At 44.6% G+C, this 27900-nt stretch overlaps 1 protein-coding gene and 1 long non-coding RNA gene across 6 annotated transcripts in view; one reads left to right on the forward strand and one right to left on the reverse strand.

Annotated features, from left to right (window-relative positions):
* The first annotated feature begins 373 nt into the window (after positions 1-373).
* On the forward strand, positions 374-22081 carry LOC121065879. The gene is made up of 3 exons (XR_005817371.1): positions 374-494; positions 21288-21411; positions 21628-22081. It is a non-coding gene; the product is annotated as an uncharacterized LOC121065879 (long non-coding RNA).
* The window catches only part of EPB41L4B (erythrocyte membrane protein band 4.1 like 4B), a 174467-nt gene continuing 168193 nt past the window's right edge, over positions 21627-27900 (reverse strand). For all 5 annotated transcript variants that reach the window (XM_040548999.1, XM_040548998.1, XM_040548997.1 and 2 more), the window contains one exon: positions 21627-26422. In XM_040548999.1, coding sequence (XP_040404933.1) covers positions 26353-26422 — 70 coding nt within the window. In that variant the 3' untranslated portion in view covers positions 21627-26352. The remainder of the gene's footprint in view (positions 26423-27900) is intronic.

Here is a 27900-nt window from a genome sequence, read left to right on the forward strand (position 1 = left end):
GCGGGGAGGCGGCGGCGCCCGAGCGCGCCGTGATGGGCGGCCGCCCCGGGCTCCTGCGCCGCCGCCACCGCCGGTACTGGCGGCGGGGAGAGGGCAGCGGGGACCCGGGACCCGCTCCGGGGCTGGCGGGGCGACGGGGAAGGGGACGGGGAGGTCCCAAAACCGCCCCCAGACTGCGCGGCGGGTGGGAAGGGGGTGGCCGGGAGCTGTGGGGTGGGCTTGGTGTCGTGGGGTGGTCTGGGGTAGGGCTTGTGGTGGTGTGTGGAGTGGTGTGGTGGTGTGTGGTGTTGTGGTGTGGTATTGTGTGGTGTGGTGTTGTAGTGTGGTGTTGTGTGGTGTTTTATTGAGTGGTGTGTTGTGGTGTGTTTGGGATGTGGTGTGTGTTGTGGTGTTGTGTAGTGTTGTGTTTCGTTCTCTTCTGTTTGTTTATGTCCTTTTTTTCCATGATATCTAAGACGGGATCGCAGAGCACCACGTCTTAACATCCATCCCAGGTAAAACCAGATGCTCCCGTCCAACCATGCGTCCGTGCTTGGTCCCGTACGCCGCATAACGTGATGGCATGAGTGCGGCGAACCGAGCAGAAGGAGCGAAACCCTGCCTGGGCCTCCAGCGCCTTGCCCGGGCTCCTACAGCCAGCCCCGGGCTAGTGGCTGGAAGTCCAGGGTCTGCTCATGCTCCTGCTGTGCTACCTGTGGGTTTGTGGCGAAACGACAGCTGTCCAGCCCCGTGCTCTTCTCCAGGGGCTGGGTTGCCGTCTTCTGGTGAGGACTGTAATCGCTTTATTAACTTGTTATGCATGATTGAGATTCCCCTTCAAAGAGGCTGAACGGAGACTGAAAAACGTCAGGTGTGGGGGGGATACTGAAGAACACGCCGCGGTCAGCAGTGTTCGGAAAATTAAAAGATCCCTTAATTTGCATCTTTCATTTTTTAATACCGATGACTGCACTAAGTTACTTTTTGATGGGACGCTGAGACTTCCCCAGATCTAGGCTGCATTAGGGGTGAGCTCATTCCTTCTGGCTGAGCAGTTGTAGTCCTGGAGTATGCCCAGGTGCGTCTAGCAGGGGACATTAATTCCCATCTGCATGCTCCATCGTCCGGTGGAGCAACATGTGATTTCTCACCCCAAACCAAGGAATGGCCACACGGGGGCAAAAAATAAAGTGCAAAAGCAATTTTGACCACGTGCAAATTCAACGTGTTCCACAGTAGCCTCTGTAAAAAGCCATGGGTGACCAACACCAAGCACAAGTACAAAATAATGAGTCGCTTATTCCGCCCTCGCAGAGCTTGGAAAACTTTACCAGGCCAATGGAAAACAAGCAAACAAACAGCAATAGAAAAAAACTTATAAATCAGGCTAACAGGAAAATGAGGCTGTGGCTTTTTATTTTCTGGCAATAATCAACTCTGATGAAGGCTCCCCATCTCCTTTTGGAAATAGCTACCCAACTGTTGTAATGCCTGTGAAGAAGCATTTGCTCAGCAAGGGAACAGCTGTCAGCTGCGTGCTGTTTTTCCCTCCTAGGAAACAGGCTTGAGAGCACTTTGATGCAGGCGATGCTTCACAGTAATAGTAAACACCTAGGACATTTATCATGTATTGCTTGCACCTACATGAGAGCTATCCTTTTAAATATGACAGCTGAGATACTGTCTTTGATTGGAGTGAAGCTGTACTCATTTGCTACGCTGAAGACACAGCTAAGAGCCTGACCCTATTGCGTGTGCCTCCCTCCTGTTAAATCCTTAAATTAAAAATTAAAACAACTCCTGACACTTTTTTTTTATAAAACCCCTTGTGTTCGCCTGAAGGTTGTCCCTGTCACAGAAATCATTCCCTCATAGGAAGCAACGTCATATTTAGACTGCTGGAGCACTAATGATGACCCTCATTTTTTTCACAGAGAAGAGCACGGTGGTGTTTGCAGCAAACAGGAAGGTCCACAGTGCAACTAATAGCACTGCCTGTGCGGCAGCACTTTGCAGGAAAGATCCTGATGTGATTGAGTAATTAAGGCTGCCGTTAAAAAAATATATATTAGCGGAGGGAGTCTAAACTGCAGCTTCATGAGCAGCTTTACTCCTTGAATGTCCAAGCTGTCTGAATGCCGTTCTTTTCAGCTTGCACTTCCTGGTGACACTTTTCTTAGACGGACACACACATGCCACATTATGTATGAACTGCATGCTAGAAGGTCTTGTGGCTCTCCAACACAGAACCATACAATCACAATATCCTGAGTTGGAAGGGACCCCCATGGGTCATCAGATCCAACTCCTGGTCCACACAGGACCACCCACAAACCAAACCATGTGTCTGAGAGCACTGTCCAAACACTTCTTGAACTCCGGCAGGCTCCGTGCCACGACCACTGCCCTGGGGAGCCTGTTCCAGTGGGAACAAGGGGATTCCTCTTCCTTTTGGAGGGTCAGAGGTCTGGTTGTTTCCACCACTTTTTGTGCCATCATCTTCTGCCTCAGGGAAATCCAGCAGTCAAGTTGCCTCCACAACTGAAGCGCTTACCCTACCTTGGGCAATTCTTGGGTGCTAGGGCTCAGTCTAGCAGTCCCTTCCCAGAACCAGAGACTGGGATTATCCCCAGTCATCCCTCGAGGCTAGTCTCTTGCTCCTGCTTGTCACTCAAAACACAGCTTTCCCTGGAGGCTCATGCTTTTGAGGCTCTTTGGACTAGAAATGAAACTTTCAGGAATAAGTTACAGTTTACATAACAGACACACAGAAATAAATCTTGGCTCATTCTCTAATTGTGTTGTTATTTGACAGTAGCTGCAGCTCCATACTGACAAGGCCGGGGGATAAAAACCCAGTTGTCTTATGAGGGTGATACAACCGGACTGATGAGGAGAGGAATGGGGAAAGGCCAGCAATGCTGGCAGAGCTGCAGAAACCCCTAATGCAGTGTCCTTTGTGCTCACTCTTTTGGGACCACTGACCACAAGCATGTTTCCCCTCTGCTTCTGCAGCCAGTTGCAGTGGATCCTGCACCAGTGGATCCTGCATCCAGCTATTGCTTTTCTGCTTCTGTGTATAATCTAGAGGGCTTTCGCCATTTAATAGTCCTCTCTTAAAAGGCTCGACTTCCTTACTCAGCTCTTGATAACTTATTACTATTCCCAGTTCACCCCAAGAAGCAGAAGCTGTTTGTTTGAGTTCTTACTGCCCAGCTTCTTCCTCAGCATATCCATGCCTCAAAAAGAGCTCCTTAAACTTTAGAGCTTCTGGTTATTTCCACCGAATCAACACGTATTGAAAACCCAGTATGTATCCACCAGCACTGACTAACAAAACAACTCATGAGAGAGCAGCTTCCTTGCAATAACTCTGCAATAATCCGAGCTGGAATTTGTAATTCATGTGCAGTTTCCTCAAACCCTTACCACAGTCCTGTTCAATATGGTGAATGTGTTTACCGGTAACTTATCTTAGGCTTTTCTTTATTAAATAACAATACATATTTTCGTCAAGAAGCCATTCATACCATGCTGTAGTTAACTACCCGTGACTACCCAGAAACATGCTTGCAGTGCTATAACTTAGACTCAGATACAGGAGAAAATACACTAGCAATTTCTTGCAATCAGAGCTTCTTCAAAAGAATCGATGGTGGAAAAAATGTTGAATGCCAATTAATAAAGAATATCTTCTATGAGAAAAATAAAATATAAGTGATCCCCTTAGAAAAACAAAAAACTACAGAGGAAAAAGAAGCATGGTATTTCTGAAAGCTTCTAAGCAAAGGGATGTGTGAGCTCTTTGGAGGCATGTTACTGCTTTATGTCTTCTGTACAGGCAAGAAAATATCAACCCTGAATATGTTATCATCCAAATAAAAACAGCTTTAGATCATTAGATCATCTCTTGCTCAGCACTGGTAAATCTTTCTTTTTCTGCCTACACTGAATTATGTATCTGGTCTCGCTCCAAGGGCAATCATGCCTCTGCAGCCAATACTGCTCACAACAGCACTCTTTCTATAAAATTAATCTAATGTAGGAAAAAAGCAATGTCTCTTAAATTCTTTTTTTTTTTTTTCGAAAGCATAACATGCACCAATCTGAAGACTAAGTCCTGCAGTCTTAGACACTAAATCAGCATGAATTTTGCTTCAGCAAGCGTTAAGGGACCTTCACGAGGTATACTAAAATGGTGCAGCTTTTTTTGTGCTAGTTTACATCAGGCAGCTCATTTATTTTCTCCCAAGACTATGTTTATTTTTTTTTTTTTACCTCTCTGGCACTCTTTGCTACCCCAGCATGAATGAAGTGCTGGGAGGTAAAGCTGCCCTGAACACCAGATTTGCCAGATGGTGGCACAATGTGCACCAGGAGGTTTTGGAGCAAAACTTTTCACATTTTTAAAAAGTCCTTGCTACAAAGGGGCTATTTATAGTGTTATTCTAATAAGGAGCCAAAACAGAGCAGCCTTTTATTAGAATTTGCAATAGAGGGCATTACGCTGAGGCCTCCCCATGCATAAATACCATTTACTTATTGTGAAAAATTGGCCCGGAGAGCTGAAAATTCAGCTTGTATTAGCAAAGAGCTCATTTAGGTAGGAATGTCTTAAAGAGTTTAAGCAGTGCTGCCTGAATTCAATTAATTCCATGTGTGACAATGTCATTTCATCCTAATTAGTTAAGAACTCAGAAATAAGAATTTAAAAAAAAAAGAAAGAAAATACTCTCTCTTGAGGCTCCATCCAGAGAGTTATGGGGAAAGTTTTTAAAGTTCTGCAGGTTGGAAAACATGTTTAAAACAGCCTTTCTCCAGCCCAGACTCTGACAGCTCTTGAGCCTAAATAAGAGTAGTAATAATAATAATAATAATAATTAATAATAATAATAATAATAATAATAATAATAATATAGCCTTGTCTTCCAGGTGAATATAAGTGGGCAAGAGACATCAGCAGAGAATTCTTTCAGGTTTGCTTCTCTGTTGCATTCTGACCACGTACACATCGTCCGCTTGTGAGCAAAAGTTGCAGGAGAGGATGCCTTGCCTCAAACAACCCAGGGATAAAATCCTGGGGCTGGGGGAACTTTCCCTCTCTCTCACGTGGGGGACACTGCCACGGGATGCTGGTTGCCCACCATGAGCTCAGAGCCCGCAGGATTGAATCCGACAGTGGTCCCGTGGGGGTTTCAGGAGACCAGAGTCATCCCATTCTGGTTTCTGTGTTCACTGAACGTGTATAAACTGATTTTTATTTTATTTTATTTTATTTTTCAATGAAGCTATCATCCCTTAGCGGAATAGATGGAGCAAGACATGCACACGCGTGACTGGAAAACATCTGTAGGACTGAAAGGTTCAGGCTGCTCTGCATTTAAGCAGTAAGAAGGTAAAGGCTTCTCAAGGGGTGGGGTGAGCTACATAGCACTGAGGGAAAATTACAGTACAAATTCTTCCCTTTGTCTCAAGCTTCTCTCCTTGCATGTCATTCTCTAAAGTCATTATCTGTGCTCACGTGGAAGTCAGAGGGTCAGGTGCACAAGTGGATTTGCAGACTTCAAAATGATCTGTTCTTTTGTTCGTATTTAAAACAAAGGGAAGTCAGTTACACTGAAGGCTTTTGGTACAGCAGAGGTATGCTAATTGAGAAGAGTTAAGCCGCTCAGAAGCCTCACTGCAGGCTTTATTAACATCCGCGAGGTGCATAAGAGTCTTTGAACCTTTGATGCAGGAGTGAACTAAGCGTAAAACAATTTACTGTGCTGTGAAAAAATCCCGTAGGTCTACTAATGGCAGAATAACAGCCAGCAGCCTTGGCGAGCCTGAAGATATTGTTTTGAAATGTTTGTAAACAAAGTACAAAAAGAGACATTTTAAATATTTTTCTTAAGTTATTATTACTATTTAAATTAGCCAAATGTGGCTGTACTTCTCACAACGCCAATGAAGTCAGATTTTAACGTGGCTTGTTTCTCCAGAGATGTTAGAATATGGGAGTGTTTTGTAAAACACATATGCCACTCAGACTGTGCATGAAAACATCATATTTGAGGGTTGATAGAGGGAATTTGCCTCCTTCGGAAAGGATCTGTAGCAACAGTTGCTTCTCTAGCTTCTATTAACCCAAAAGGATCACAGGGTTGATGAATGGTTGGCATTTTCTTGCAAAGATCTTTGTGCGACACCAGCAGTAAATAATATTAAACTTACGTTTGCTTGTTTCTACTGTGCAGCTACGTAATATATCCTCAGGTTACTTCAATGTTTTTCACACAGATGCTAACGAGGATAAACCTAATTAAAGAACAGGTATTTAACTGGCTTATCTTCATTTCGCAGTCAGCGTGCACAGAGCAAAGGTTTCAAACAGCCTAAGGTGTATGCTGTGCAATAGCCCCCTCCCTTACGCTTCAAATAAATGAGAGCATACTATGAATTCAGAAACCATTTCAGTGTGTTGTTAACTTGATGCTTTGATTTTTGTTCTGATGCTGTTGCTATGCCAATTTGAGACAGGAAAATAGCCTTTACAGCATTTACTGAAAACAGCGTTCATCAATGGCGAAAAAGGAAAACAGGGGGAAAGGTCCAGACATCAGTGTGGTACTCAGACAAAAATCCGAACTCTTCTGCTCTGACATCCCGTTTTCTTGCATGTGCACAGAGCCCTCTCCCTGACCTTGAAAAATTTGCATTGTCAACACCCCCAAAATGTAACAGCGGGTAGCCAAAAGCTGAGGCTCTTATACTGCTCCCCACAGGCAGCAGCGGTGCTCTGGCACCCAGCAGCTTCACCGAGCCCGGGCAGTGCTGGGGCAAGGTCCTTTCTCTTCCTGCAGCAGAAGAGCACACACCCTAAACCCAAATGCTAAAAAAGCAGGTGAGCTGGTGGTTGCTGCCTGTCGCAGACACTGTAAGGCTGCCATCTCAGTTTTCCTCTGGACATGCCCAAGAGAGGTGAGTTTGCCCGTTCCCTCAGCCCTCTTGCATGCCAGCCACACGCTGAAGAGAGGAAATCTGGAAAACTCAAATTCATCAACACCTGTATTTGTAGGAAAGTATCAGCACTGACTATTTTCAAGTGATCAAAAGGCTTTCTTTTTATTTTCAAGTGATCAAAAGGCTGTCTTTTTATTATTTTTTTTAATGTTTAGGGACTCGGATTTTCTGTTTGATTCTAGCATTTTTCTCGAACTCATGGTATAATACTGTTCTTACTATATCCAACTTTATTCTGTTTGCCATTGTCCAAAGAGTTTAGCATCATTAGAAAACTAAGTTTTGATACTTCATTTAGTTTTATTCACAGGGGATTCTGGCTTTTCTCCCCCAGTTTGAAGGAAGTTCTCAAAACACAATAAATTCCTGCTTCTGGCCAGCTTTCCTCTGAAAGCCAGGCCATGCTAAAGCTAAGGCTGCCTGCAGCCATCCCAGCCCTCCACCCTGCTACCCGTGCGTGCACGGTGACTCAACGTGTAATGACACAGTCACACATCAGTTTTTCCACTGAACCTGTCCCATTTGACAGCTTTCAATGAATGAAAGAGTTGAGCGGTGTTTATTTTTATCTTAGTCTTTTCTATTCGAGCTCTACTTTTTGGGACAAGGGAACTAGGAGACCTGCGTAGGCTGGCGATGCAGTGTTGGCGTTTCAGCTCCTGGGGAAGAAGGGAGCTCTTCCAGTTCTTCCACAGCACCGTGTTTATGACAGGGACTACCATCCCGCTCCGTTTTGCAAAGGAACACTGTTACAGGTACTGCAAATGAAACATTTAGCAGGACAGCTGGCCACGGGCTCCGGAGACACTCTCATGGACAACACAGGCTGTGCTGACAACTGCTCGCTTAAGGAAGCATGGGCGTGCAAGCGGAATCACAAAAACAAACACTTACGGCGCTTCCTTGTTCCTCGTTTGAGCAATCGACCCTCACACCATCTCCCTATTTCATTCACTGCTGTCCTTGCCATCAGAGGTGTGATCTCCTCGTGCTTCTCCTTCCAACCTTCCCCCTGCTGAGGAGGTTCGGCAGGAGGCTGACAGAGGGCCTGAAAGGAGGCTGGGCGCTCTCTGTGATTCCTCAGCATGTTCTCCTACCACTAGATTTCCTCTTCGGTGCTGGCTGGTCCTCCCTTGCAAGCCCACCCCATCCCCTCTTACTGCTACTGGGATTACTGGAGGCATAAAACCTTCCTCTAGCTGTTCACAGCCTCGATGGGCAGCAGCTTGCCCGGCTGCTTGCTCCTGCTGATCGGGTATGCTGCTCACCCAGCAGAAACAGGAAAGCATGCAACTTTCCAGCATAAGAGCCCTGCGGTGAAACCTTTGCTACGTAACAGACATGCTAGAAAGAGCATTTGGATCCATCCATCAAGTGCTTTTGTTTCTCCACGTTCCAGAAGGAGACAATATGATAAACATTTGGGGTGTGTGCAGTGGAATGATTTTGGCTCTGTCTGCTCTTGAATAAGGACTCCCATTTCCTCATGTCAGCTCCTGTTTATGGATCAGTCCCACCAACCTTCATGACAGGGGAGCAGTTCAATCACAGAGCATCATGTCGTTCGTTAGCACTGTCCAGGTTCATTTCTTTCTCTGGCGCAATGGGTGAGCAGGTGTGCTGGTTTCCTAACAGATGCAGGCACCTGCGGTCCGTCCTTGCCTAGCTGTGCATCCTTCAGGTGAGCTGCTCACCTTACGTGACAGGGGCAGATGCCTGAAATGAATTGCAGGGCAGTAAAAAAGGGAAATCCTCCTGAGTGTGGTCATGTACAGGTCTACAGGACATCAACAGTGACTCCAGTTGCTCACTGCTTTCCTTTCGTCATGTAATAGAAGAAAGTAGAAAGTTATGTCAGGACAACATTTCTGGTATCCAGCAGTCGAAAAAAACTGGGAGCCTTTGTAAGAAACCTTTTCCAATGATTATTCACGCTCACATCTCACAGCACTTAATTAAGACTCTGTCCATCCCATCTTCCTTCCTCCCAGATTATTGCTCAGTCGGTACCACAGGGGGAATGTCTTGAACTGAGATCATTATTCAAAAGCTATTGATGGTTCCTGCAACACGAGGCCCACAGATGAGATCAAGGCTTCATTGTTCTAGGTGATACAACCATGCGGATGTCATGAGTGCCCGCTGCAGGGCTGGCAGGGAAACGAGACCAGAGATCACAGCGATCTTTGAAATATTACCCCCAGCTGCTTGTTCAAGGATCCGCTAAGCCAGCAGAGTTCCCCGGAGAGTGACATTACCAAAATCTCTCGGTGAGTTGACTCCACAGGCTAGAAAGGAAGAATAATATTTCAAATAAGTGGACTGACAGAGTTCAAAGGGATAATAAGCATTTAAATTCAACATGAAAGACATCTTCCTCTGCAGAGCTCTAGGATGGAATGCAGCCAGGCAGATAAACTATTTAAAAGCCCCTTTAATCAAGACTATTAACAGAGATTTTTGTCTTAATTAAAAACATCCCCCATTCAATCACATTAAAGAGAAAGTGATACAAAATGTAATTTATTTTTCTATTTGAAAATTTTAAAAGAACAGTAAGAACATTTTTCCTTGCAGAGAATCACTGCCTCATTAAAAATTATCTTTGAGAGAAGATTAATTTAATCTATTCCACTGCTCACAGTTTCACTTGGAGTGAACTGTTGCATTCATATTTCAACAACAACAACAACAAAAAAAAAGGTACAAAGCCTGCTTCTTTGGCTTCCCAAATGTTTAATTTTCTGACCATGAGCAATAATGAGACAGGAAAATGTTTCTTCTCAGAAATCTCCTGGGGTCTCAGAAGAAGATATAGAAAACAACGCTAGCTCACATGTACAGAACATTTTCTTTCTTAGCGCTCTTGGAAGGAAACCGTGCTTCAAGGATCCTGTCCATGCTGTTTAAGCAGACGGGGTATTACCATGCACTGGTATCCAGCAAAGCCTTTCAGTGGGCACCAGAAAGGGGAAATGGGGCTTCAGGGCTGAGGTCCAGATAGATTCACCTTGCAAGGGTGAAGAACAAGAAGAAAATGAACAGGACGAGACAAACCCCTGAAGATTGGCAGCACCAGGGAAACTTCACACAGAAACACAGCTTCTTCATGGAAATACGTAGTCCTTAGCAGGACAAGGGTTGCTGTTCACTTCATTTTCAGCCAGATTTGCAGACCTGTGTGGTTACAGAGGAAGAGCAGCATATGGGACAGGCGTGAAACCTCCCCGAGCCTCCCACACAGTGCTAAGTCTGCCAGCTAAGAAACCTAACCCCAGGCAGGGAAAATATCACCATCTGACAGAGTTTTGCCAGTGTGAAGCAGCATTTCTCACAAGCTGTGAAGCGGTTCAGTGGGACAGCCATGGTGACGCCGAGGCCAGATGCTGTTGGTATTACTAGATCTGCAGAGACTGTAAGGGTCATTTGCTTATCAAGCTCCTGTTTCTTTGCCCTCCTCAGTCTGTGAGGTACCTTCTCTGCTGCGACTCAATCTTCCTTCCCTGGCTGACAGTGACTAAACAGGCAGAAGAAGGAGCATATGTGGTAATATATCAGACATAGCAAGGCAGTGACACATTTCGTTTAAAGTACAGCCACGTCAAGGGGCACTTTACCCTCTCATGATGGCCAAAGTGATCAAATACCCCATTACCTGAGCTGAGGAGCCACATGAGAGCAGCAAAATAACCAAACACCTCTTGGTGAAGTGGAATGGCCCCACACAACCACACGTCTGTACAGCTGGCTTCTTCCATATCCTCCTCAGCCCCACCACATTTAGCCACTTTCAAGTGATAAACATTTCAGCTCTGCTGTGTTGCGGTGGTCACACTAACTTTGTCCTGAGGTAGCTGTCCCACTCGGGCAGGAGCTGCACCATCAGCAGCCTGCTGGACTCTTGCAAGAGTAAGGGTGCTCCTTGTACATAAAATATTATGTATGTATATATTGTCCTACAGACTGTATGGGTGCAGTGGGAAGGAGCATCTGCATCATCACGGCTATCTAAGCTTAAAGTAACCTCTCAAGGTGGCTCAGTCCCCCCATTTTGCCCTTCAGAAACTTGATGATGTACACTAATTTTCGCCAGCCTTTATTGCCTCATTTCTTAGAAGTGACGGAGCAGACCTGTGCCAGCTTATGGCAGCAGGCATCTGGCCCTTCCCCGCCCCCCCTGCCCCGTGAGATGTCATAAGGCTTACTTGCTTACTAAGCCCTGAGCGTTGCCTTGTTCTGCTTTGTGTATTACAGACAACCTTTCCTTCAACATAACATTACTGGAGATGCAGAAAAGGCAGGATCTGCCTGAGGTATTTGCATTAAATCTATTTACCTGTTACTTGAAACTAAATCCATTTGAGGGTTGTTCGATGGCTTTAGTTAATTAAACAGTTTTTTATTTGATGCTGGTTACTCTTAAATTCAATGAAAAAAAGATTATTTTCAGTATTGTCTCTTCAGATAAGAAGCGTTACCTGCGTTTCCTTATATAACCATCTCTTAGTAAGTAGCCCAGAAAGATTCGTTATTGCCTCTTGAAGCTAAAGAAATGTCAGAGGTATTAAAACATTGACATTTTGTTGCAGTTAGATTTGTGAGATAAACCAGACAGCTGCCTGAAGGCAAGCTACAAGATTACTCATCCGATTTTGTTGCTGTGATATGGCATTGTTGCATACAATTACCGTGACTCACTGCCTCTGTTGTCAAGCTCTACACCAACCGCCTTGCCCCATTTGTCGTGGTTATAATGGACTCTACAGAGCCAGCACCAGAAACCCAGAGCTACTTGTAATGTTTGTTTTGATAATGAAATAAAGAGCTTCTCAGAATCCTTATTTCCTTTACCAATGCAAAGTGAAACGCTGCATGTGACCCATGCAGCAGATGCTGTAAAAAACAGTATTAAATCCTTCAGGTGCAGAAGGTTTGGATAGCTCAGCCATGTCTGAATGCCATAAGAAAAGACTTATTTTATTCTAAAAAGAAGAAAATAAAGATTTTTTTTCTTCTTTCTTTCCTTCCTTCCACCCCTCCCAGTCCCATTTTCATTTTATTACAGTCCTTTCCAACAGCACTGAGTAGATGAGATGAAAATAACTTGCCTGGTGCTAGGACATCGTCTGTCTGTGCACTCAAGATGCCTGTTCTTCTTGGTCACCTACTGTGGCCTCTGACTATGTGCAGATGTAGCTTTGTCCTTCAGCTCTGTGCCAGTGCCTTTGCACTTCCCATTGCCCCTGTTTTTGATCTTGCCTGATTTTAGACATTGCAAAGGCAGACAGCAGTTGTTCCACAAGACAAAGGCAGAAGCAGCTTTGGTTTCTCTTTCTTTTGGCCAGGACGGCCTGCGGGATGCCCTGGACTTATTTCACCAGTTCTCCAGGCTGTCTGAACTCATTGCAGGTCACTGTGAGACAACTCTTTCACTAGCACATTTCTTCCCTTTCTCTAAATATATTATATATATATTTATATATTATATATGTTCAGAGACACTGAATACTTCTGGGAATCACTTTCTTTTTCAGAGAAAGCAAACAGGATAAATAACTTTTTGACAGCTGTAAAAAGCAGCTTTACTTGTCTCCATTTTGTGGCAAGAGATGTGCTCTAGCAATACAGCAATGAGATTTGGCTGATGGTGTCATGACTGCTCCCCTAACCCATGATCTGGCTGGGCAGACAAAGCAGTGCAAAAGCAGAGGCCTGAGTAACATTAGGAAACACCTTTCCTCAAATTCCCAGATTTGAATTACAATTAATTTTAAGAACAAAAAGCCTACCACCAACATCTCTGCAGTCTTCTTAGAGTAGGAAAACTCTTCTCAAAATCCAGCAAGACATTACTGCCTCCTCACTGGCTCTGTTCTTGGTGTTCTTGGTGTTTCCACTGGGTTGTGCAAAGGTTCAGAGCAGTACTGTAAAACTCAGAGAAACAGCAACAACATCAGCAGGGGGCCCTCCACATCAATATACCATGCGTTTTTCCTTTCTTTCAGCTGGAGGTGAGCACATCAGTTCAAAGCCAGATGTCCTCCCAAGAGCATGCTTGAATGTTCTGACTGCTATTTGATAAGGGAGATGGGGGAAACCCACAAAACAATAAAAACAGCTCCAAAGCTACCAACCTACTGAAAGATATTGATATTTTAATTGATTCAGGTTACACTTGATGATCTCTGGAGATCCTTTTCAACCAATACCATTATGGCTGTGTCATATTAAAGCCACCTGAAATGTTAGAATGGAAGCACTGGAAAAATCAATACAAAATTTTTCTAAGACACCAAACTGTTGATTATACAAAGACGCAAACCTAGCAGCAGTACAGAGCATGTAGCAGGAACACTGTGCCAGAAAAAGGCAAGGACCTGTCTTCTCAATGGCATTGCAGTCCAAGATCAGAGCAAACCATGCGTGACACTGTCCTCTGCAGCTGGACCACTTCCAGACGCTGGTTCACTGAGAGAGCTGCCACCTCCATCCTGCCTAGGACACTGCATGCATCCCGGTGCAAGCTTAGAAGTATACTAGTAGTTTATTTCAGCAGTTCTTGTGTACACACGTGCACTGCTTCCTTTCAGCCAGTTATGTCTGCTAGACCTTTTTCTGCCTTGACCACAGCTTGACCTATGCTGAGTCACAAATTGTGGTTTATGATATCTTAATTTTTTGCAAAGATTCCAGATTCCTACTAGCTGTAAGCCTATGGATTGGTAGCAAAAGAGGCCATAGGTGTTTCTGTCTCCTTGTGAGTTATTTTATTTATATATATATTCATATATATATAGGTGCAGGTAGGCACCTATGGTATTTTCTGGCATGACAAGATGGGAAGCAAACGCACTTGTATTCACATGAATGTTTTTAGAGTCTTCCTTATCTTTTGAAAGCTTTGACGTCCAACCCCAACAGGAGCATTTGTAGATTATAGTCTTGCGTGTTTTTTCCTAAGCTAAGCTATAGAAGACATTCTCAGTTTTTTTCTCTCTTGCCCATTGGAAGCAGTATGCAAAACCTTGTCTCCATGGACACAGCATAAGTCAAATGGGAAGACAGTTTCTTCCAAGTCCTTTTCTGTCCCCTAAGACCTACACAAGACACTTCCCCAGAGCCCGATGTCAAGGTAGAAGTTATATCTGTGCTTGAGGTCCCCTGGCTGCCTTTGTCTTTGCACTTGCAAACCATAGTAGCTCTGAAAAAAAAAGCAAACTGTAACTCCTCACTTTGTAGGACTGGTGCCTCACCTTTCAGCATTTCACGTGGAGCAGATAGCTCTGCCTGCAAGAGAGCTTGATCTGTTTGCTTGTTTATCTTGCTTGAGACACAGCCATTGTGCAGAAAATCTCAATGAAGTTTAATGATTCCAGTGAACCGTCACCTACCACCTCTGTGAACTACAAATCAACACAGTCTGAAAGTAAACCCTTTGGGCAGAAAGAAAAGGAAGTCAATAGATTAGAGAATGCAGGTATGACTATGAATAAAGCATTTTCCAGCAAGTCTGGAAAACCACCAAAGCAAATAGACAGAGTTATTCATTCCTGACGGGTATTGTATATGTTTCTTCCAGGTGTGTGCATGAGTGTTTAGTCATGTGAGGGGAGTTACCCTACTTCTGCCCTTTTAGCTCCTCGGTTTTTAGGACTCCCACTAGTTTTCTTCTTTAAACTTTTCTGAACCACACTGATTGCACAGCAGTATGACCTCCCCTGGTTAGTGCCAACTCTCGAGTTTTCTTTATCATGATAAGCAAGAACTCCCTCAGCTTTGAATTACAGGGTTTCTTCAGAGCAGAGGCAATGATTTATTTCTCTCCTTAGCTCATGAAGAAGCCTGACAACTGCAGGGTGTACTCTGAGCTCACAGGAAAGAGACTTAGTCTCTCTTGGTCAAGAGCCCTCTCCCTGCCTCTCAAGAGCCCAAAGGCCAGGAAAATCCATTCAGTAGGACTGTCCCAACTGCGGATTTCAGCCTGTTTTGTGAATGACCCCATGTTAATTGCCAGCCTGTGCCTTTAGAGGCATGCCCAGCACCTCAGCATCAATGCGCCCTGCTTATCCTTTTCTTGCTGGTGCTATATCTGGGCTCTCGGCAGCAGAGGTATCTCCAGAAAACAAGCGTTGAACCGGTATGTTGTTGTTGTATATCCCTCTGGTATCTACCCAACAGAAATTCTGTCAGCCAACTGCAGCTTTCACATTTTTACAACTTCAAGACCTCTGTTCATGACACTGGTAAACCAGAACTTTTCTATGTTAGTTGTTTAGACATCATGTTTTATAACAGTGCTGCCTCATTTCAACTTCTGTGGTGACAGTTCATTTGCTCCAGATTGGGCCAGAAAGCTCTAACTGGGCTCAGAAGAGGCAGATGTTTGCATTTGCCCAATGTCTTTCCATTGAAGGAAAGGAATGCCAACATCAGGATTTTCATTAGATTTCACTACACCCTTTTTTGAGAGAGAGAGAGCGCTCACGTTTCTTTGGGTTCGCTATCTAGTTGTTATTTGGACATTTGTATTTCCTAGGCGTTCTGAAGTGATACCATTTCCACGTGGATGCTTTAGCTGAAAGTCCATTGTATGAAGTTTCCTTCTGTCGTTTATGTATACACTCAAATAAGAGAAATCCAATAACACAAAAATAAGTTAAATAAGAGAGAGTAACTGTGCAAGCCAAAAGCTATGTTTCCTTGCTTCGGAAGCAGAAAAAGGCCCAGAGAAGTATTTCTCCTGTCTCCCAAGTCCATTTCTTCTTGCCAACACATACTTTAGAAGCTAGTGTATTAGTAAATAACAAAACCAAAAAATAACCCCACAAGTCAACACAGCACCCTGGGCCCACCTATTCGCATCCATAGACAAACATCACCCGTGAAGTGGCCAAAGCTCTCCACTGCCCATGCAGACTTTGGCACAACTATCTTGTCCTTTGCTCTCCCTGCTTCAAAAAGCCAGTGCTGGAGACTGTCTGATGCCAATGCTTATCTCTGTCTGTGGCAGGGGCGTTGGAGCTGGATGATCTTTAAGGTCCCTTCCAACCCAGGCCATTCTATGACTGGCACAGCTTCTGCTGTGCTCTCCTGGGGCACATGTACCAGGCTGCTGCCTAATTGCGTCTTTTTCTGCTGGCCACGGAGAATGTCTCCTCATTTCTAACTTGGGGTTCAACCAAATGGTTTTGAAGGACTTTGTCTAGAAATAGTCTGTGGCCTAAAGAAGTCCTTTCTCTCCTTGCTCAGATAGCTTCAGCCCCTGCCAGGCTTTCACTTAGCTCTTGCTAAGGGTTTTGCTTCATGTTTGGTCTCTTACTGCTCCTCAGAAACATTCACAAAATGGAGAGGAGTGAGTTCCTCTTCCTGCATTTGAGTTTTAGCTGCTCAAATCTCCACAAGTTGTTTCATAGGAGCGCTCAACCATTCCTCACCTCTCCCTTGCTGGAAAGCAGTCTCCTTCCCCCTCTCCCTCCCTCCCAAGGCTGTCTCACAGCAGCTTACTCCTTTCCTTTAATTTCCCAACCAAGCTCTCCTTCCACATGATGTCCCGTGGGAGGAGGACACCGTGCTTCTGCCTCAGCACCCCCATGTCCTCCACCCTCCCACAGCAGGCAAGGTCCCCATGTGTCCTGAGCCGTGCAAGCCCAACAGCTGAGGCTCAGCCCAGGGTCCTTACCCAGACCTGACCACATCACAGGTAAGGAGGAAAACAAACCACCCATCTTTCTCAGAGCAGGCTGCAGTGTCTAGGCTTCGTTATATGTTACTCTTTACATCAGCAAGAAGGCATGCAGGAAGGCAGCAGAGCCTAGCTGATCAAACGGGGCTGGTGAGAACATCTCGTGATGTGAAGCCTTGGCACTGCACTCAGCGCAGGCAAGCGCTGCTTGAATTTCCCCATTCATTTTGGGTGAGGCCTGGGAGACAGCCACACAACGCAGCAGGGCATGTGTTTAAGTGCCTTGCTGAGCACAGGCCAAAGTTTACCTAGAAGAAACAGGCAGGATTTGCTAAGTGTGGAAAAAAAAAAAAAGGATCTTGTCAGTGAGGCACGGAAATGAGGAACATATCAACACTAAATTAGACAGAGATGAACATTTGGGTTCATTTTTTATAGTCTTACACATCTGGCCAATAATGAGACGTGATCTACTGCAAGTTCTCTCTCTGTATATGAGCCTCTGTTAGGTACTTAGGGGGACGAATCCCCCCATCCCCCTCAGTGCTTCATTTCCTGTTTTAATTTCATAATGGACCGTTTGTATTTCCTACAAACAACAATGGGATCTGTTTTCTCTCTCGGGAGCTTGCTCACTGCGTTTGGTAGATGAGCACAAGAGGGAACCAGCCTTTAGAAGGAGATGGATGGCACAGCCCCGCGCACTGTCTGCAGTGATGGGCATGGCAGCACCACAAAGAGCAGCAATCTGCCTGGAAGGGGAAGATTTCCTGTTTACCCTGAAGGGCAGCAAGCTGTTTATAGAAGAACACTCTTCCATACTAATGAAAGGGCTTGCGGTCAGATTGCTAGCAGCTGAGCCCAGCCCCAGGCATCCGACAGGGCCATCAGGCAGTGCCGGCCTGGGATGCTCTGAGCAGCTGCAGGGGCTCAGGTCTTTTCTCTACGAAGCCCATTCCCCCATCCCAGCTGGGCTTTTGCAGCTCTCCTCGAGGTGTCAGTAGTCTGGTCCCTTCCCCACTGCTTTCCTTTGAGCCACTCTGTGCCACTGAAGGACATGGCTTTGAAGTCTCATGTCATGTGAGTTGCCCAAAGGGCAGTCTCCATCCTCCAGGGGTGGGAACTGGTGGGATGAGATTCACACCTCTTGTTGGGTGCCTGAGAGCTCAGGAAAGCAATAACTCCAAGCAAAACCCACATATGTTCTTGTTTACTCATAAGGAAGTGTGAGGTGTGTGAGTGAGATGTTAAGCAGTCTGTGTTTCATGGGGTGGCTGCCGGGAGTGCACTTGGTAGCTGCTGGAGCCCACGGTTACAGGCTGCGGAAGAGATATCTGCATAATTCATATACTTTTAATTAAACGGTGGTATCTTGCAATATATTGCATTTACTGTAATTACATTTATCTCCTCACACTCTTCGACCTACTGAAGCATCACTTTTTCTTTTTTTTTCCTTTCAGTTACAATCTGAGCATAAACAACACTAATTGGACTTTAGGACTAGACGTGCCAAGGGAGCTGTGCCAGGCTCTCCCCACCAGAAGTAGCAGTGCCAGAACAGGATGCCCGAGAGCTGCTGAGGGAGCTGCCCTGAGGTGACCCAAAGCTGCAGGAGACCAGTCCTGCACATCCTAAAGCTCCTCTCTTGGGCTTTTGGAGATTGCCCGAGCCATTTCAGTGTTGCAGAAAGCCTTCTTTCAAGAGCAGGATGTCCCTAGAAGGAGGAGCCTGGAGTTTTTACTGCTCTATACGTAGGTAATGCACCCATCTAGATGTGTCCCCCTGAAGACAAGGCTGCTGAGACCTACCAAGGCACCCTCTTTTCTACTGAATTCATTGCTGACCTCCGCATAGTTTTATGATGGGACCCATCAGGTGCAGCAAAGGCAGCAGCTTACCCTCACCTCCCAGCATTTGGGTGTGCTGAGCTGGGCAGGCATGGAGCAGCAGCAGCCTCAGGGACAGCTCTTGTGTGGGAAGGTGTTTCACACCACCACGGATGGGACACAGGGACAGCAGTGCTTGACTCACTGCACTGACACAGCTCTCCCAGAGGGGGAACCCAAACCATGTTGCTGGGGAAGGATGCGAGATGGATATCCCACAAATGGGTAAGGGTGCAAATTGCTTGGAAAAATACCTCTGTCTGCCAGAAGAAGGTTTTTTCCTCTCCAGGAAGGTATTTAACAATTTTGGATTATTAGCTGCTGCTCTACAGGCTGGATTTTTATTTATTTATTTTCTCAGCACATATACATAAAGGAAAAAAAAAATACAGTTTCACTGAGACTTACTGGTATGTTTCTCCTGCGAGACCAGGTGGGCAAACCCAGAAGTTTGTTATTGATTTTATTGCAAGAGCAGCAGTTCAGGTTTGTCAGGTGAGAGGTTGTGCTCTTATTAGAAAAAAAAAATGTAAAAGAAGAAAAAGAAAGGAAGAGAAAGAGAAAAGCACCCAGCTTGTGCTGCCCTTGTGATTTATTACACATAATATGCTGCAAGATTAACTCCAGCTGAGTTGCTGTGGGAAGAGAGCACTTACTTTGGAGCACCTGAAGGGGATTAACGAGTTGTCAATTTGGCTTTATGAAGAGATGAGACCCCCTATTCCGTTCCTGTGGTTCAAAGTTTGGCACAGTAGCACAGAGCAGCGTAGCTGATGACCTGAGGAGAGGTCACCTCATGGTGGTTTACCGGCTGTCGAGGTGGCCCAGGCAGCCTAGGAGCAGACTACTGCTGCAGGCGTAGGTGGAGGAGCACCTACTACTGATGGCCAGCAAAAGCGAGGGGCTTTAGAAAGGCCAAAGATCTTCATTGGAAAGGAAACAAAACCAGTGGTGCTTGTGTGTGAGGGGAGGGATGCTGATGGAGGGTGAAGAAAGCTGTGAAGGGGTCTGAGGGCACGTGTGGAGCAGAGGAGGACTAGTGAGGCAGCATGGAGAGATGTGAAGGGGCTGAGGAGCAAGTTCACGGTGGCTTGTGATAACCAGCAAGCTGTCCAACCAGCCTGAACCAACACCGAGCCTTGGCTTGTCAGGCTGGAAGTGAAAAAATGAATGGGCTCCTGGGCTGTGAAGCTAAACTCAGCATTTCCCCAGCCCCAAACCCTCCCCTGGTGACCCTGGAGGTGCCAATGTTCTCCAGCAGGGCAGCACAGGGCCCACTGCTGGGGGTACTCACAGTCCACCCCCCCAAAAAAAACCTTCCCCCTCTTGCCAAACTACCCTGTGACCTTGCCAAGCCTGGAGCTTGCAGGAGGGCCCAGCTCAGCTGGAGCAGGCAGCAATTAGTGCAGAAATCTCATTGTTTTATTTTGTTGTTTTGGAAAGCAGCGGGGCAAATAATTAAATGTATAGAAAAAAAAATCTCGAGTTCTTTAAATCATTAGGCCCTGCGATGCTAAGCCTCAGTGACTAAGTATCTTTGAGGAAAAGAGTTTATGTTGTGTTTTTCTTGCATTTCCAAAAGATTTTGCTAATGAAAGGCAGTGGAAGAGCTGTGCAGGAGGGTAAGTGGCTCTCGGCTTGCAGAGCAGGATAATCAGTGCATGAAGCAGTAAAGATCCACGTGGCTTTTACACCTCACTGCTGCGAGATGCTGTGCCAGATACTCTGATGGCAGAGCTGTGTGGCCACTGGAATGGTGTACCACATCGACTGTAGAAATACTCATTTAAAAATACATAACTGGCATCAACTGCATATGTAATGATGCAGTTTTATATATGTAGCTTTAGAATAAACTAAAAAGGCAAACATTTTAGGTAGTGCTTTGCTGTCAGTGCATACAGCAGCGAATGGTGTGGGTTTTGCTGCTCTCTTCTGGGGCTTGTTCCACCAGCACAGGCACCTTCCTGCCCCTCTCTGCAGCAGGTTTTGTGCAGCACAGCCAGGCTGGTAGCTATTGTCTTATCTTCCCCCTGCCGAGTCAATCGTGCCTGCACTATGACTGTTTTCTGCTCTAGAAAGCATGTCCCCTGAGAATTTATCTTAACGGCCTTGTGTCCAGTCCCATAGATCAGTCATCTGATAATAAAACCAGAAATTGTTCAGATTTACATCTCTGAAGTCCTCACGCTTATCCATCCCAATGAAGTTATACGGGAGTGTTTGCTGACCTCTTAGTCCTGCACCCCAGGACACTATTTCTTTAGCAAAGACATGTATTAAGGGGAATTAATTAACTACGTTTGCTGGCTGGATAATCAATTTTCTTGGAATAAATTGAGCACTGATGGAAGAACGTTGATCTGTTGCTTTCCCTGCACAGAGATTAAAAATAGATGAATACCCAGCTGGAGAAATCGTGATGGGATCATATTCCTTCCCAATATAGAGTTTTGGCAACCTCAGAAAATGGGGTGAATGTTACTGGGATTTCATTTCGTAAATGCACTGTGAAAGTGAATGTCAAAACGTCCTGATTCAGAGATCTTTGAACAAAAGGAAATGGAAGTGTTTCATTCTGAAGCAACTTTACATTTAGCCATTTAAAAAAGTAGCAAAATCAAGGGAAAATCTAAGCGAAATGTTTTAATTGTGTGAAAAAAACTATTTAAAATGCTATTTAATAATACTTCTTAAACACATTTATTTATTTATTGTGTGTTCTTTCATAGATCAATTTAATAAATTGGGGTCTCCCAGCGCTGTGTCAAGTGGACTCTTTCTCCCCACCCCTCCACTCCAGTAGTGCTTTTGCCACCTTTTGAGCACCAGCTCAAAGACCAGCATCATGACAAGGTTCATGCTTCTTTACCTTGGTCCTTACGATGTTTCATTGCTCTGGTATTCATCAAAGCGTGCCCCAGCTAATGACCCAACACATGACTGGCATGCTACAATGCAACCCGGTGTTTCCTTTATATATATATATATTGCCCCCATGCCTCCTAAGTCACTGATTTGACTATAAACTGCTCAGACTCTGGGATTTATTTTTCATTTCATTTATTGCAGGCATGAATACAGGAACAGGTAAACAGCTGAGCCGTAAAAGTTTCTCTCCAAGAATGTTTTCAACAAAATGCCATTGAATACTGTCTGGTGATACACGCTGCTACTACGATGGAACAAAACGATGTGAGCAATCTTTCTTTAAAGCTGCTACCCACCAGTCAAAGCTGCAGCTGCCAAAGAAGCCTTCTCCTCCACTTACTTGCTCCCTTCCCTCCTCCTCCCTGCAGGTTCTTTTACGGCACTTAACTTTACAAAACACAGTTGTGAGGCTGATCTTACATGCAATTACAGATCAGCACCAGTATATTTATTGCAAACTCCTTGAACATCAGGACATCAAAAAAAAAAAAAAAGATTTAAAAAAAATAAAAGAAAGGGAAAAGAAAGAAACAATATTCCATTGCATAATTACGAATAGGTTTTTGTAGCCAATGAACCAGAAATGTATTCAGAAATAAATAAAAAAAAAAGAAAAGAAAAAAGAAAAGAAAAACAGGATATTTGTAAACAGTTCAAACAAAACATGATGCTGCCTCCAGTGAAACATTTCACTGCATTGCCAGCTCTGTTTCAAATGGGCACGTAGGCAACCTGTTGCAAGAGAGTTGTGAAGCCATGAGCTGAAACTTGAGGAGTTAATTTTCAAACATTGCACTTTCAGGGTCTGAGCACATTTGAAACGTGAAAAATCTGCACACACTGTGGGATCTGATAGAGATTTGGGATCTCAAACAGCATTTATTAAGAAAACCTGGTTATTCCTTTTAAAACAAAATGGTGAAAACACCAGAACCGCACAAAACTAAACCACAACTGGTTGTCTCCCATGAGAGACTGCAACATGAGAAAATATTCAACTCCTTGCATAGCTATTTAAATGGCCAATAAATTTTGCTGGAATCACCCAAGCACGACAACATTGCGTTCTGCCACTTTGCGACTTCACACATGAAAGCTGGGCTCTGCTGACGGGGTCGGAGCACCCCGGGGCACTACCCCGGGTGGGCTTTGCTGGCGTGGCGATAGCAGGGGGTTTTGCCACCAGCTGCTCCCAGACTGGACACAGCCCTAATGATGCCTCCGAGCTTTTGCCACTGTAAGCTATCCCAGCTCTCTGCTCTCCCCGTAAGGGATAAAAGCTGTTCTGACAACAGGGTGTTTTTGGTGGTGTATTTACACCTAACGTGCAAGGCTTTTGCTGGCAGAGCTATGTCAATCACAAATCATACCTCAAAGGACCCCTGGATGATGGAGCCGTGTTGGCAAGGGCTTGCAATGTAGACCTAACCAGAGGGACCGAGAGCAGGATTCATCTCACTTAACTTTAAGCAATACAAAGGTAGACTTTTAAGTCAGAGGCACCTCCAGAAGGCAGTCCCTCTCACCTCTCTTCAGGCGAGAGTTGGGCACGTAACGTTAGGTGAGATGAACCCTTTCCCAGGAGAGCTGAAAAGACAGACTCCTTTCAGCTACCCCTTTTTGTCACCAGCTCTGGAGACCATGCTTCAGAAGACTGCTGTTTAAATGCGTTATCTTTACACGTGTCAATGTACATGATAATGATAGCCTGTGCTGGGCTTCATGCTGCCACAACTACATATGCAAGCTCATTAAAGCTAGCTCAGATACCTCTGCATTATTATATAGACATACCTTCAGGCAGAGTATCCTTTAACACCTGTAAAGTTAAAGCCTAGGGGCAAATCTAGACTATGCGCCCCTCGGCTACGTTCACATTGACGTTGTCTTGTTTGCAGTAGTTTTGGGTAACAGGTGTCCTGACACTGTAATTCCCAACCAGAGGCGAGGCAGGAGTGTTTATTCAAAGGATGTGAAAACTGAGACGCTTAAGCGTGGCTGAAGAAAGGACGTAGTAAGAAAGAACAACATGATGACATTCTGCAGTTAAAAGTCGAGTTCAGTATCAGTCAAACATTTTGAATAAAGCTCCATTAGACTGCAGAATAGCGAACAGTGGCAGCCAGTGGATAAGACACTAAAACAAGACAAGGCAACATATGTGGGGTTGTTCTGCGGGACCCATCCCACTGGAACCAAGTGGCCACACGAGCCTTTCCCTCTCCATCTGGGGGCACCAAGGAGGGAGGACTCTGCTCTCTCCCAGCTACGCCAGAGCATGCCCCAGCTGCGGAGACCTGGCCACCGCAAAGTCACCTTGGTTCATGTTTTTTTTTTTTCGAGTTCTGAGCAGTTCAGCTTAAGAATTTTTATACAACAGGAGTAAAACGCTGCATTTAAAATAATAAACTAACAGCTCGTTTAAGAGCCAGAAAATCAGATGGGCTGGTCTGAGTCAGGCATTCCGTTTCGCTAAAGGCTTTTGCATATGTGACCAGACTGCCCCAATGCAGGTAATTGGATGTCTGTCCCCAGACCTGAAGGCATATTGCAGGGTTCCTAATGTCCATTCCAAGGCAATCAGTACAACCAAAGGGTCTGCTCAGATCTGTTTTCTTCTATTTTTTTCTTGATAATGACTTTGTGAAACAGCTGCCAGCTCACATACAACTGGGGGCTGTCTAACAGCAGGCAGCAGACCAGATTCAGCTAGGGTCAGTGTTGTGCCATTCTTAAAACTACTTTGCTTTCCTCTCCCAAAACAGCATCTCTGATTAGAATCTTCTTTTACTTATTCTTTCAATGCTCAGTTTTACTTGGTTGCAGACAAAAGGTTCTGTTGCTTCTCCCTCAACCAGCACCTTCTGGGAGGAGGTGAGCAGAGAGCAATGAGAAACAGATGATTTTCCCCTCTTTTCTGATCTCTTCACAGGGATTTAAAGTTCCTAGTTAATTTTTAATAACCTTGGATTGATGGAGAGGTACATGAAAACATAAGGAACAAAAATGCCTTGGCACTGTAACTAAAAGATGGACGGTGTACAGGTTGTATCTGATTACCCAGCAAAGTCATTTTAGTGCTCTGAAATCTGCAATCCAGGTGTGTTTCCATGACTCCTTGTGCCCATTCCTCATGTTGAGCTACTTCATTACATTTTGCATTGCAGGTTTCTACCTAACACTTGCGCTGTCTATTTTGCCCCATCTTATGGCAACGGGAAAGGTTTGGGGTTGCCAGATTTGAACTGGGGAGCCTAATGCTAGTTTCTTGTCCCAGTAAATATGAAATAGACAAGTCATTTTATACCTCTGACATTGCAATCCACAGTCCTATAATGCTCTCAAGATTATCTCATTTCAGCAAAAGAGCACTAGCTAACTCTGAAGGAAACTCAGTCTCACAGCAGTCCCTTCCCAGCCTCCACACAAGCAAACAGGTTAACCTGAGATAAAGCCATCATAATCAGTACCAAATTAAGGACAATCTTTTATCTTAATACAAACCAGAGAACACAGTGTACAGAGTAACAGAAAAATAAACATCTTCAGCCATACAAAACGCACAAAATCTTTCCTGTTGGAATAGTACCTTGTAGCTGATGGTCAGTTGGTGGTGGCTTTGTAGATAACCCTGCACTGCTGAACAGGGGGAAAAGGAGAACTACTTTTTAAAATTTATTTTTAAATAGGAAACTTGGTCACGTTACCTGCATGCCACAAACACACTCCTTGAGGTCCTGCTAACAGGGGAACACCCACCACCGAACCTTGTGCTTGAGACATTTCCACCACAAGTGCAGGCGGCCTGCGTGCATGAAGCCAACCTTCAAGGCCTTGCCCCTAAGGGATGTGCTGATTAGTAGTGTGAAAAATGGGTAGAGACACAGCTAGGCCACAAACTATTGTTATTTTTTAATGTGATCCATCCATTACTGCTGGTCAGGAAGGTGGCTTGTCTATCCAGGAGGGAAAACACCCTCTCTGTATAAGCTGTGCCCACGCTGATGTGGCTCTGCAACCTCCAGCGCAGGGCAGAAGCCCTCTGAGTGTGGGCAGGCCCTCGTGCCTAGGCAACCTGGAGAAGTTAAAAACTTCCCACTGAGTTAAAAAAAGTCAGTATCAAGCTAGAAAGTCAGTAGCAAATTACTTTAAACAACTGTTTTTTTTTAATCTTTAATGGAAATAAAGTAAGATTTAGTTTCAGGTTTAGGTCAAGATGGCGGACTATAGGGAGCGTTGGGTGTGTATACCTGTATGGAGGGGTGTCCTCCCCCTTGCAGCTATTTATATCTCTGAGTAAAGGTTAAGGTTAGGAATTTAATAAGACAGCCATTCGTTTTTCTGTGGAGACTAACAGTCCTGGGGTTAGGATGTAATAATCATTCTTCTGCTTTAAAAATGATTCTTTAACAAATAGCAGTAGCTCGTTGCAATTTTCAGTTGTACAAAATGACATATTTTCTATGTTACTATCAAAATATTCTGCATAACATTAATTTCTGTGCACTTATTAACATATGTACAGAACAGTGTTTCCCAATAGAAATCGGTATGCTCCTTGCTGATCCTTTTTGCCCTAGATTTACCAAAACCAAACCTGAAATTAACTGTGTTAATAGTATAAAATCTCGGGAGAGACAAAGGATTGAAGGTTTATTTCCCAGCAGCAAACGAATAAAGAAACTCCTTCAAGTTAAAGTCTAGCCGAGACTTAATTTTAACCAACCGTGGTGAATCCAGGCGAGTCAGGAATATCACACGTTTTCCCGATGCATTATGTTGAGTACACAGAAGCAGAGGAATGTAAACAGACAGAAGGCACATGAAAGGCCCCAATCCATTCTCCATCTGACGGAAGCGAGAATTTCATAATTCTGTCATCAAGAGTCTTTTCATCATTTTCTCTCTCTCAAGTTCACGCCTCAGAGTCTCAGCGCTGTGTAATTAATGCACAAACAGCCAATTATGGGAACAACAATAAGTCTCAGATTTCAATTTAAAATAATTAACATTTTCAAAATACCAAAGGAGGGGGAAAAAGGTCAGACTCAGTTCAGTGAAAAGCTGATAACTGATGGCTGATTCAACAACAAGTACTGCTTGATATTTCTGAAGAACAAACAGAAGCAAGAAAAAGGACACAAAAAGACCCACATGGCAAAACAGTTTATGTTTTAACCTCATCCCCATTAAAGGCTGCCGATTTCAAAGGAAGCTGGACTAGGACTCTAAAAATAAAACAAAGCAGCTACAGTAAATGCCAACACACAAAAGACCGATGTTGCAGCCCTCTGCTCCTCATCACGGTTTGAGCTGGGGGGGACAGCTACGTGCACTGAATTTAGCACAGCCCTACTTCACCTGCACCCATCAGGGTGGGGAAGCACAGCCTGAATGTCCTCGCTTTCACATCGAGTTGCTCTCAAGCCTGTGGGCTCCGCAGCACTGGGAGTGCCCTGGGCTGCTGACCCCATCTTTTTAATAAATAGCACGGGGGAAGAAAACCAACTGCTTGCTGTGTTGCTCTGGGAATTAAGCAGCTAAATGCTTGGAAAGCAGTTTGCAGACATTTCGTTCATGGACAAGCAGGGGTGGAATCACTCATTTGATCTGGGGACATCCTATGGAAGCTGAGCTCAGTACTTCAGCTTCAGAACTACACTTCCACAGTAACGATACATTTTTAGGTGAGTTAGCAATGTTGACCAAGTGTGCAAGTGCAATTAAACCAACATCTGCCAAAACAGCTAACAAATGAAAGTGGGAATTGACTGTAAATCCAAAAGTGAAAAAGACTAATGTATTATAATGCCAAGGAAGGATTTTTCTCTTCAGCATAAGCTTAGGACTTTTTGTGCTCCAGAAGTATTGAGTACATCCACTCCTGAATTTGTATTCAGTAAATTACCAGCTTGGGAAATTCAGCTTTGATTAAACTCTGGAATAAGAATTCAACATGCAAAACCAGTAGGATGGGAGAAGAGAAACTGAACACAGCTGCTTGTGGAAAGATGGGATGGCATTTTATTTCTCTGAAAAACTATAAGAAAGACCACTGTAGCCTGACATTGCAAAACAAAACAAAACAAAACAAACAAACATAAAACCAAAAAAAAAAAAAATCAGTGTCTGCTTTTCATTTAGAAGAGCAGGTATTTCTCAACCTTAGCTTTCCGCCATGGACATTTAATTTCAAAAAACAAATTGCAACAGCGATTATTAAAGGAAAACCTTTGTGGTTCATGGTAAATGACTTGCCTGAGGAAAATCTGTAAAACCCTTTCTCTACAGGCCATTGGCCATAGAAATTGTACACTGCCGGCTGCAGCAGTTAATTATTTTTTTTCTCAGAGCAAATGGGAAGTATAGCTATTTCTTTACAAAGCCCACTTATTCTGAAGTAGGTGTCAAGCA

The sequence above is a fragment of the Cygnus olor genome, chromosome 2 (assembly GCF_009769625.2).
Source record: "Cygnus olor isolate bCygOlo1 chromosome 2, bCygOlo1.pri.v2, whole genome shotgun sequence".
NCBI lineage: Eukaryota > Metazoa > Chordata > Aves > Anseriformes > Anatidae > Cygnus > Cygnus olor.